This window comes from Diadema antillarum, unplaced genomic scaffold (assembly GCF_040938485.1).
Source record: "Diadema antillarum isolate AM-2024a unplaced genomic scaffold, OU_Dant_1.0 scf00000001, whole genome shotgun sequence".
NCBI lineage: Eukaryota > Metazoa > Echinodermata > Echinoidea > Diadematoida > Diadematidae > Diadema > Diadema antillarum.
The window spans coordinates 3730938-3742054 of record NW_027270890.1 but is presented as its reverse complement, the minus strand read 5'-3'; the positions used below and the strand labels follow the sequence as shown (position 1 = coordinate 3742054).

At 44.8% G+C, this 11117-nt stretch overlaps 1 protein-coding gene across 1 annotated transcript; it reads left to right on the top strand.

Annotated features, from left to right (window-relative positions):
- The first annotated feature begins 691 nt into the window (after positions 1-691).
- LOC139722658 (uncharacterized) lies at positions 692-10785 on the top strand. The gene is made up of 4 exons (XM_071633985.1): positions 692-4951; positions 5714-5745; positions 9466-9607; positions 10762-10785. Exons 1-4 carry the CDS (start codon positions 692-694, stop codon positions 10783-10785), a joined length of 4458 nt encoding a protein of 1485 aa, XP_071490086.1.
- Positions 10786-11117: the final 332 nt, after the last annotated feature.

The following is an 11117-nucleotide window of genomic DNA, read 5'->3' as shown; positions in this document are numbered from 1 at the left end:
TTTTCAACGACTGCCGGTGTGTGTGTGCAGGTGAATGATGCGTGAAAGGTACGCCAACATCCATGAATGTTGAAAACCTCGTTACACTTGGTGGCAGCGGTGGGATGAACTCCCATGAAATTGCAAGCAAGCAACCATCAGTTGAGACTGTTTCTGTGTGATCCAGAAATATCACCTGAGTACCCGAGTAGCAACCATGCTGGTTGTGATGTTGCTGTTATAGAACAGTTTCTTGAGACTCAGAAGTTTGGCGAGTCCCAACATTGAGAGAACAATTTGAAAAGCTAAGCTGAGCTGCATGAAGTCAGTCGTCTGCAACGCAGTTGTGATGTCTTCAACGCTTCCGACATCGGGCTGACCAGGTTGCAGACAGACGCCGGTCCAGGGACGGGCTGAGACGAGGACGTGGACGGTGCCGTCAGGACGGAGTCTGGGACCCAGGAGGGACGAGACTACACTGAGCAGCAGACAGCTGAGCAGGGTGACCACAACACATCGCCAGGGACGATTGACAGGGAGAGCAAAAGTCTCATCGTAGGGGGTAAGTGAGCTTCTCCTGGTCAATTTCACGGCAAGGCAGAGGGGGTAAACAGTACTACAAATAATCACTGTTATATCCTAAGTGTTGTGACAGGTTGTTGTTAAGACTGTATTAAGCATGGAGGGGGAAAGCAACTTAAGTCAGTTAAGAATGCAAGAGTTGAGGCAAAAGTGTGAAGAGTTGGGGCTGCCACATGAAGGACTGAATAGGAACCAGTTGGTTCAGAGCATAGAAGAGGCAAATAAAGGGCAAGTTTCATCTCAGCCAGGGGCGACTGTTGTTAGCACAGATGGGGATGAGGCCCAAAATGCTGCTGCACGCAAAGAGTCTCTAGAAGAAACGCGCATGCGCTTTGAATTAGAAAAGTTGAGAATGCAAGTGCGGCTAGCAGAGCTGGAAAAAGAAAAGCGTGAAAACATGCCTGTCGCAGCACCTGGAAATGCAAGCGTGGTGGAGGGAGGTATTAGGCGGCAACTTCCCTTTTACAAAGAAGGGGAGGATGTAGATGTATTCCTGCGTACTTTTGAAAAAATGGCCCATTTGAATAACTGGCCTAGGGATGTATGGGCACTACAACTGGCCCCACTGTTGTCAGGAAAGGCCAGAGAGGCATATGCCAGACTGTCATTAGAGAGTAGTAGGGACTACGACGCGGTGAAAGCAGCCATACTGCGTAGATATGACCTGACCCCAGATGCGTACCGGGTCAAGTTTAGAGAATTAAGAGTCGACAAAGAAGAGACGTACACAGAATTCTCTGTGAAGCTCTCCGACCTGTTAGGGCGTTGGCTAGAGGGGGCGGGAGCAGACACAGATGCTGACAAATTGAAGGAGCAAATCCTTATGGAGCAAATGTTGAAGCAAGTCCCCTATGACTTAAGAGTATGGCTCCGGGATCATGAGCCGCCAACACTTCAGGCCATGGCGAGGCTCGCAGACCAATATGTGCAGAGTAGAAAAGGAATGGGAAAGCCCCAGGGATACACAGGAGGCAGACAGGACCTCAGATCATTCCCTAAATCTGGAGGAAAGCCCAGTTTTGGGAGCGGGAAAGGGGAAAACATACCCCAGAAACCGGTACACAACCAAGAACAGAAAGGCAGTCGGGGGAAGATACAGTGCTATAAGTGTGGCAAGCTAGGGCACATAGCAGTAAACTGTCAGAGCGCTCAAAAATCTACCCCAAAGGAGGAAAGGGATGCAAAACAAGACCCTGCATACTTCTGTAGATCTAGACCCCACAAATTCTTAGAGGCATACACTAGCCAGGCTATGCTAGGAGGAAGAAAGGTGAGCCTATTGCGTGATTCAGGCTGCACCCATTCCCTTGCTAGAGTAGACGTAGTAGACCCTGACCTCATTATCCCAGGAGAGACAATCCATGTTAGGGGTTTATTTATTAAGAAAGAGCTACCAGTGGCCAGAGTACATCTGAGGAGTGATGCCTATGGTATTCAGAAGTGGATTCGTGTGGGAGTGGTCGATGATATTGAAGTAGACATGATACTGGGCAATGAACTTGTCCATGAAGAGGACCCTGAGTTGAAAATGCCCGTAGTGAGTGGAAAGGAAGAGGGCTTTGTAGTGACACGGAGCCAGGCTCGCGTGGAGAAAGAAAAGGTAGAAAACGAGAGAACAGAGAGGGAGAACTCTCAAGTTCGTGTGAGAGACTTGTTCAGCATGAATGAGAGAAATGATGAAGTAGTTGATGCTGACAAAGCTCGCATGGATGGGGAATCTCACGAGGGGGAAGAAAGTAGCCACAAAGCAGGAGAACAGATGGGGAAGAAAGAATCCATAGACTCGAGAAGTAGAGGGCACAGCCAATTAGACATAGGGGTAACAGAATTAATTCAAGCCCAGCAAGAGGACGCAGGCCTAAAGTCAATTTGGGAGAAAGTAGAGGAGGAGGATGGAAATAGGAAATGCTACTTTTATGTGGACAAGGGGGTGCTCATGCGTAAATGGTCTGGTGCAAATCAAGCCCAAGGGGAGGGATACAGACAAATAGTGGTCCCTAAGCAGTACAGAGGAAAGCTGCTACATATTGCACATGACAATCTGACGGCAGGTCATTTGGGTGTTGGTAAAACACAACAGAGGCTGATGCAAAATTTCTACTGGCCAGGGATATTCCGGGATGTAGCAGAATTTTGCAAAACATGTGGTCCATGCCAAAAGTGTGCAAGTCAGTACCGGGGAGGGAAGGCAAAACTAGTATCAGTCCCAGTGATCGGCAGGCCATTCAGAAAGGTTGCTATGGATATTGTGGGCCCCTTACCAAGAAGCAAAAAGGGCAATAAATACATCCTTGTCCTCTGTGATTACGCAACACGTTATCCCGAGGCAGTACCCCTCCCCTCAGTAGAGGCTGAAAAGGTGGCAGACGAACTGATAAAGATCTTCAGCCGAGTAGGGATTCCAGACGAGCTCTTAACAGATCAGGGGTCAAACTTTATGTCCCTCCTAATGAAACAGCTGTGTAGTAGTCTGGGTATCAAGCAGCTAAGGACCAGCCCTTATCACCCCCAAGCCAACGGACTGGTAGAGAGATTTAATGGGACTTTGAAGGGGATGCTGAAACCCTACACTACAGAAGGGGATGTGACCTGGGATGAACTCATCCCCTATGTGTTGTTTGCATACCGGGAGGTTCCCCAAGAATCAACGGGATTCTCCCCATTTGAACTTTTGTATGGGCACAGAGTAAGGGGACCCCTAGATATCATTCGGGAGACCTGGACAGGTGAAATTCCCTCACAAGAGAGCATAGTGACGTATGTGCTAAGGAGCAGAGAAAATCTGGCCGCAATCACGAAAGCAGCCCAGACAAACCTAGCCATGGCCCAGAAGAAACAACAAGTGTGGTATGATAGGAAAGCCAGAGCAAAAGACCTGAATGTAGGCCAAAAAGTGCTGGTGCTACTCCCATGCAGCACTAATAAGCTAATGGCTAAATGGCAGGGCCCCTATCCAGTGGTACAAAAGCTGAGTGACGTTAACTATGTGATTGAGATGGGGGACAAAAGAAAGAAACACCGCGTGTTTCATACAAACATGCTGCGTGAGTGGCGAGAGCGGGAGAGTACATTGTACATAGACGTTGAAAGTGCCGAGTGTGAGGAATTAGACGAGGTCATCGAGTCAATGACCTGTGAAGTGTCCCCATCTGAGGTCAAGATACCAGACTACCTCTCAGATGCACAGACGAAACAAGTGACTGACCTAGTAGGGGAGTATAGCGACATCCTTAGTGACAAACCCGGACGGACGGATGTAGTGAGACATGACTTAATCACTACAAATGACCGCCCAATCAGACAAAGGGCGTACCGACTCCCTCATGCGTTAAAAGATACAGTAAAGAAAGAACTTGATGAGATGTTGGATGCGGGAATCATCTCCCCTTCTGATTCCCCATATGCTAGCCCCCTTGTGATTGTTAGAAAGAAAGATGACACCCTTCGACTTTGCGTCGATTATCGCAAACTTAACCAAGTAACTGAATTTGACGCATACCCAATGCCCAATATTGAAGCCATCATAGATGAGCTAGGAAAGGCCAAATTTATGACCACGATCGACCTGACAAAAGGGTACTGGCAAGTTCCCCTCACCGACAATGCAAAGAGAAAGTCTGCATTTATTACACCCTTTGGCCTCTTTCAATTCAATGTGATGCCTTTTGGGATGCAGGGCGCGCCAGCCACCTTTCAGCGGCTTGTAGATCAGGTGCTGCGTGGATTAAGCAAGTTTGCGACTGCGTACATAGATGACATTATCATCTACAGTGAATCTTGGGAGCAGCATCTGGTCCATGTCCGGGAAGTGCTAGAAAGGTTGAGAGCAGCAGGCCTAACAGCAAAACCTAGTAAGTGTAAAGTCGCCAGGAAGGAGGTACTCTATCTGGGGTTTGTTTTGGGAGGGGGTTGTGTGAAACCCGAACCAGCTAAAGTGGAGGCAGTAATGAATTACCCACAGCCTGCAACAAAGACGGATGTCAGAGCCTTCTTGGGCCTAACAGGCTATTACAGGAAGTTCATTCCAAACTATAGCAAAGTGGCAGCCCCACTCTCGGACCTCACTCGTAAAAGTGAACCGAGACTAGTTAGGTGGAACAACGAATGTGGCCAGGCATTTGAGTCCCTGAAGAAGTCCCTTGCTTGCTCACCTGTGCTCAAAAACCCTGACTTCTCCAAAGAATTCATTGTACAGGTAGATGCCTCAGAAAGGGGAATCGGGGCAGTTTTGAGTCAAAGGGATGATGAAGGTGATGATCACCCAGTGGCATACATAAGCAGAAAGTTACTGCCAAGAGAGCAAAAGTATGCCACTATCGAGAAAGAGTGTATGGCAATCGTGTGGAGCATCCAAAAATTCCAGCCATACTTGTTTGGACGACAGTTCCTCGTACAAACCGATCACAATCCTTTGAAATGGCTTCACACGATGAAAAATCAAAACCCAAGACTGATGAGATGGAGTCTGGCACTACAGACACACTCAATGAAACTTGAGCACAGGAGCGGTAGCAAAAATGGGAATGCAGACGGTTTGTCTAGAATGTAATATATCTGAGATGGCATGATATGACTAAGATGGATGAGGAAGTACTTGTAAGTCATATGTCCAGTTAAGATATAACTGTAAGTATGTCTATATGCTAATTGTATGTTAGTTAAAAAGAAATAAAGGCCAAGTTAGGTATCCGTGTAACTGGCTAATTTCAACTCCTAAAGCAACCAATCACGGGAAATATTATACATGTTATAAAGCCAGACTAGGCCTGGTAAGCATGCAATACTTACCTTTTGAATGAAATAATTATGTGTGTCAACTCTGCCTTGCCAATAGTGAAAGAGAGCTCACAATTGTACCCTAGACATGACATGTTGAACATTGCTATCCAAAGGAAACCGTGCATCAAGAGACTGAGTAACTAGAAGTCAAGAGATTCGAACAATCAGCGATGAACTCGAACACACATGCATAATCAACTAGCATGGACACTTTGAAAACTGGAGGTGTGTCGTCATTAAATGTGACTAAATATGCACTGACTAAAGAAATATGATCGATTATGCTTCTGGTGTTATGTACAAATGCATGAGTAATAACGTTTATGTGATTTCTTGATTTATGATTTAATGATGATTGTTTCATTTCATACAGAACAGTGACTCTCAGGTACCCATCCAGCTATTGTAAGTGGGATATGAAAAGGGTCTTAATGAAGTGAAAACTTTCAACAGCATTCCATCCCCTTTTCATTGTCTTGGGTAGGGGGATGTCTGTGACGAATGTGACGAAGCATATTAAAGGAATATAGGGTCTATAATGAATATGACTAATAACATATTCATTGCACATTATTGTGCTTGGACATAGAGCTGTAGATCGGCCCAGGCAGACCATCCAAAGTAGAAGAGAAGCCAAACTGCTGATGAGTGTCTTTCTTGAAAATGAGAAATGCTGAAATTGCTGAGAAGCTTCATTTTGGGAGACAATGTATATAATAACAAATTGTTCCTGGTAGACAATGTACAGAATAAGAAAGTGTCTCAAAGTGCTGATATGACCCTTCTTTGTACGTTACATAAGGTATCCTGAATTCGATGAGAGGGATCACACTTGTTTTAATGGTCAGCTGTAGGCACCTGGAATCGAGACAAGGGAATACCAGTTGTAAAGAAAAGGTATAACTGGTGGAAGTCTGACACTGGTCAAAACAAGATGAGGAGTGACAGTTTTATCTGCCCCATGAGTACTAGCTTTAAGTTGACAAGGGGGTAATGTGCTGACATTAGTCCCTAGGTGCTGACACTAGTCTTTATTGTGCTGACACTAGTCTTTATTGTGCTGACACTAGTCCTTATTTTGCTGACAGTGCCTTGTGGAGTGTCCACTTCATAATTATTCATCAGATGACCAATGGTCATCTATATGATTGGTTAATTGTGTCGGCAAGGGGAGGGACATCTATGTGCCATATTTAATGTTACATCTTAATTTGGTTTCCAAGAGGGGCGGACTCGGTAAAATAATCATATGCATGAAGCTTGAGAGCCTGAAACAAAACCAGGGTGCAAGACCCCAAAATAGTTAGTTACAACTCGACATCTTCAAGTAGCTCATTGAGTGAAGAATCATTTCACTCCAACTGTACACATCATTTTTCGGCTGAATAAAAGTCCAGCGGACACCAAGGTTCACATACGACTTGTGTGGAATGGGACTTTGATTTTCAACGACTGCCGGTGTGTGTGTGCAGGTGAATGATGCGTGAAAGGTACGCCAACATCCATGAATGTTGAAAACCTCGTTACATTGGCAACCACAGACCCATATCGAGCCATAGGAGACCCAATCAGTGTGTTTTCTGCTTTGCCGCTACGACGGTCTGTGCATGGAGCCGGGTTTTGTAAAAACGCCGGGATTTGTAAAAACTCCTGGATTTGGAAAAACTTCTCGCCGGGATTTGTAAAAACGCCGGGAATTTTAAAAACATCTCGCCGGGAAATGTAAAAATCTCGAAAATTGCGTCAACGGGATTTGTAAAAACGTCTCACCGGGAAATTCAAAAACGTTCAATTTAGGCGGGAATTGTAAAAACGCTGCCGGGAAATGTAAAAATCATGTACTAGTACTTCCACGGTGTTACGTAATGTACCGATGGTACATGTATATCATCTCGATGTCTAACAAAATTCCTCATGAACCTTTACCGTTATAATTTTCCTGTAAACTCCAAAACGTATTTTCATCAAACTTGGCAGATGACATCTTCATGATGATATGATCTTAATTTGTTTGAGTAGATAAGCCCCCCCCCCCCCCCCCCGCCGAAGGGGGAGGGGGGATTTGAAGCCTCAGTGTCCATAAAGTCTGGAATTTTTCCTATTATTAGTCGAACCGAAAAAGGTAGAGTTAGTTAGAAGTTAGAGGTATGAAGACATTAATGACTGCATGAAATTTCGCGTTTGATTATGGCGGATCCATGGGTGCCCTAATTAGGGGGGGGGGGATGAGGGGAATTTTCTACATCTTCAGCATCTTCTCGAAAAATCTATGACGGATTTTAACCAAACTTGGCAAATAGTATCTATTATGATGATATTCTCTTAATTTGTTAAAATGACCAACCCCCCCCCCCTCCCAACTCACACCCCCGAAGGGGGAGGGATGCGGGGAGTTGAAGCCTCAGAGTCCGTAAAGTCTGGAATTTGTTATCTTCGTATAGTCGAACCAAAAAAAAAAGAAGAAGACAGAACTAAGTTAGTGATATGAACCTATGAGGACATTCATGACTGAAATTTCATGTTTGATTATGGCGGATCCAGGGGTGCCCAGCTGATTGGGGGGGGGGGGTGTGGGGGAGGAGGAGAATTTTCTACATTTTCGGCATCTTATTGAAAAATATATGATAACACCACCAAAGAGGGAATGGGGGGGGGGGTGTTAAAGCACTAACTTACCTCTATCTGTTTTGGTTTGACTAAGAAACTGAAACATTCCAGAAGGGACTCTGAGGCTTCAACTCCTCCCTGCCCTCCCCCTTCTCCTTTGGCGTTGAGAGGGCATATATCTAAAAAAATTAACATCATATCACCATAAAGATGCTATTTGCCAAATTTGGTGAAAATCCGTAATAAATTTTCAAGAAGATGCTGAAAATGTGAAAAATTAATTCCCCTCCTCCCCCTCATCCCCAACCCCAAATCAGGGCACCTCGGATCCGCCATAATCAAACATGAAATATCAGTCATTAGTGCCTTCATATAACACTATCTTAGCTGTATATTATATCTATTTCTTTATTCGACTTCGAAGATTTAAAAAAATCCAGATTTTAAGGACTCTGAGGCGTCAACTCCCCCATCCCCATCCCCCTTCGGTGGTATGGGGGGAGTTAGGGCTCATTTTAACAAACTAAGGTCATATTACCATAAAAATGGCAAAGCAACAGCGACATCTGATATCATCTGTTCTTTCTTCTGCGCAGATGTTCTATAGTGGACGATGTGTATCTAGAAGACAATAGGAGTGCAGTTTGCCCCCTGTGGGCTGAACATTAAGTACCGGTACTCGTGAGCTTAACTGCAAAACCAGCATGTTATATATGATTATACTTGCACTCCTACGGTTTTGTTCTGACTGAAAAAAAAAAGCTTTCATTGGTCTGTCTTGCGAGATTTTCTTCTAATCATCATCACTATTATTATCGATGTTTCAAGGTTTTAGAAATGGCGATGTAAGATACAGTGAAAGACTCTTCTGATGATGTTCATAGAGCTTCGTCTGTAATCCTTGTTGGTAAGCATGTACAGAAGTCCATTCCACCACGTACTGCAGATAGCAGGTATATCAGACAGAAAAATAACCCAAGTAATTCCAATCTGGCTTCTTCTTATGACATGAACGATGTAGACGGTCTCCGCTGGTAACCAAGACAGGTAGGTGGCGCCAGTCAGAACAGCCACCGTTCGAAGTCCTTTCATGTTCACACTCTTCCAATAGCTAGGTTCGCTTCCAACCTTCCGACCACAAGGTTCAACGAAGCCCCGATTGGATTTTGCTACGACCCGTCGTAAAGCGCGATCGGTGCGGAACGTCTTCATTGCGATTCGCATAATGAAAATATTCGCACAAGTCGTAATGAATGATGGAGCAATGAAAAAGAGCCACAGCACCGGCATCCATTTCAAATGGCCGTTCGTCAACTCATCAAACCTCGATTCACACACCGCTTTGGTGAGTGCATGAAAAAGAAGACGGCGAGAAAATAGGTAAGTTAAGACAGCGGGAGCTCCCGATATTGGTATGAAAACAAACATAACAATCCTCATCGTATACTGCGCGACGAAAGGAGTGTAGCGCAACGGTCTGTGGATCCTTAGAGCTCTGTCCACATTGATGATGGCTAGGAGCCAAAGGGACAGCATCAGACCTGAGTACGTTCCGTACATCCCAATGATACAGACAGTGTTCTTTGACAGCGTTTGTCCCAAGATGTATAAAGGAGCAAAGAGTCCTCCAAGAATGTTGATGACTGCAAGGAAGCCGAAGGTCAGACGTATGAGGCGGTCCAACCCACATTTTTCGTCTTTGAGAACAAAGATGGTGAAAGTGTTGAGTAAAAGTGAGAGAATAGTGGATGGAACGAGTAGTACCAACTGACCAGCCAAGAGTGGTAGCGAACCCCGGAGAGGAGTCTCCATTAATGTAGTTGAATTCATCCTGAATGTTTTATTGGCTGCAGAATGTCTGCGGCTGAAATACTACAGCCAAATGGCGTCACCAGGAAAAGTTAGCGCGTTTCCTCCGCAACTTCACAAGTTGATGCTATATAAGTCTCCCGATTTATACCATGCATGTATACGTCTTTCTTTCAAGCGCCTGTATAAAACCAAGAGTTTATTTTGAGAGAGAGAGAGAGAGAGATACGGGTGCTAGCTCGTCTTTTACTGAGACGATGAATAGGGAATTCATATATTTGCACTTTGGATTCCTTTCAGAAACCTAGGATGACGAGCTTAGCAAAATTATTAATTTTGGATGAAAGCTATCGCGGAGAGCTCATGCCGTATGTCAACGTAATTAACTAGTAATGCCTTGTCGCTGCTGTTCGCTGGTACGTCAAGACGGGATTGTGCAGTGTGTTGTGATACAGTGAACCAGTGCAAAAAACGTTGCTAGGAAACGTACGACAAACAATGAGATGTGGAAAATATCAACCAATAAATCCTGCAGGGCACGAAATAATACGTTGTATTTTTGGTGTCAGTCACCAGCGACTCTATGGGCGAGGAGTCGTCTCTAATTATGCCAATAAAGGAGGTGATAGGCAAGCCTAGTACCTCATTAATGACACTTTCTAGCTGTGGTATGTCATCGCAGTGCCATGATTGTGGGTGAACGTTTACAGATACCAATTCATATGGAGCAAAATATCAAAGACTACACTGTACAAACAGAAAAATGTGTGAAAAACATCCAACAAATTAATGTTTTGCTAACCTGCAGGTATAGGCTGGTCAAACGGGCACACCGTGGCCCCCTGGATTACCCCCAGATCCCTCTAAGTCTCCACATCAGATAATCTTTGAATGAAATCTCTTTCTCTAGAACCAGAAACTATATAGAGGCAAACTATCAGTGTATGCACGTTGAGTGTAATTTTAAGGGTTTGTTTTGTTTTTGTTTTTTGTTTTTACTGGCAGATCCAGGCAGATCCCGGCCTTTAGGGGCCGGGACCACTTTGGGGTCCATTACAATTTTCACAATTTTATCTTCTTTTTGAAAACCCATGGTACAATATGTTGCAAACATTATAACACGCAATCTTGCCAGCTGCAATAGAATATATAAATGGACACAATGCCCCATTGGAGCCCTCCAAAAGCTCCTAAGTTTGCGAGGGGGTTTGCATAGTACTCATGTCTACAGGACGCCGTGAAACGTGAACTTGCGATCGTCAGGTGAGCAATAAACGCACCGTGAGTTGGATCCCTTGTTGTCTAGGCAGATTGCAACCTGGAGGGATAGATCTGTACGTATCTTATAGAAATATCTCTTG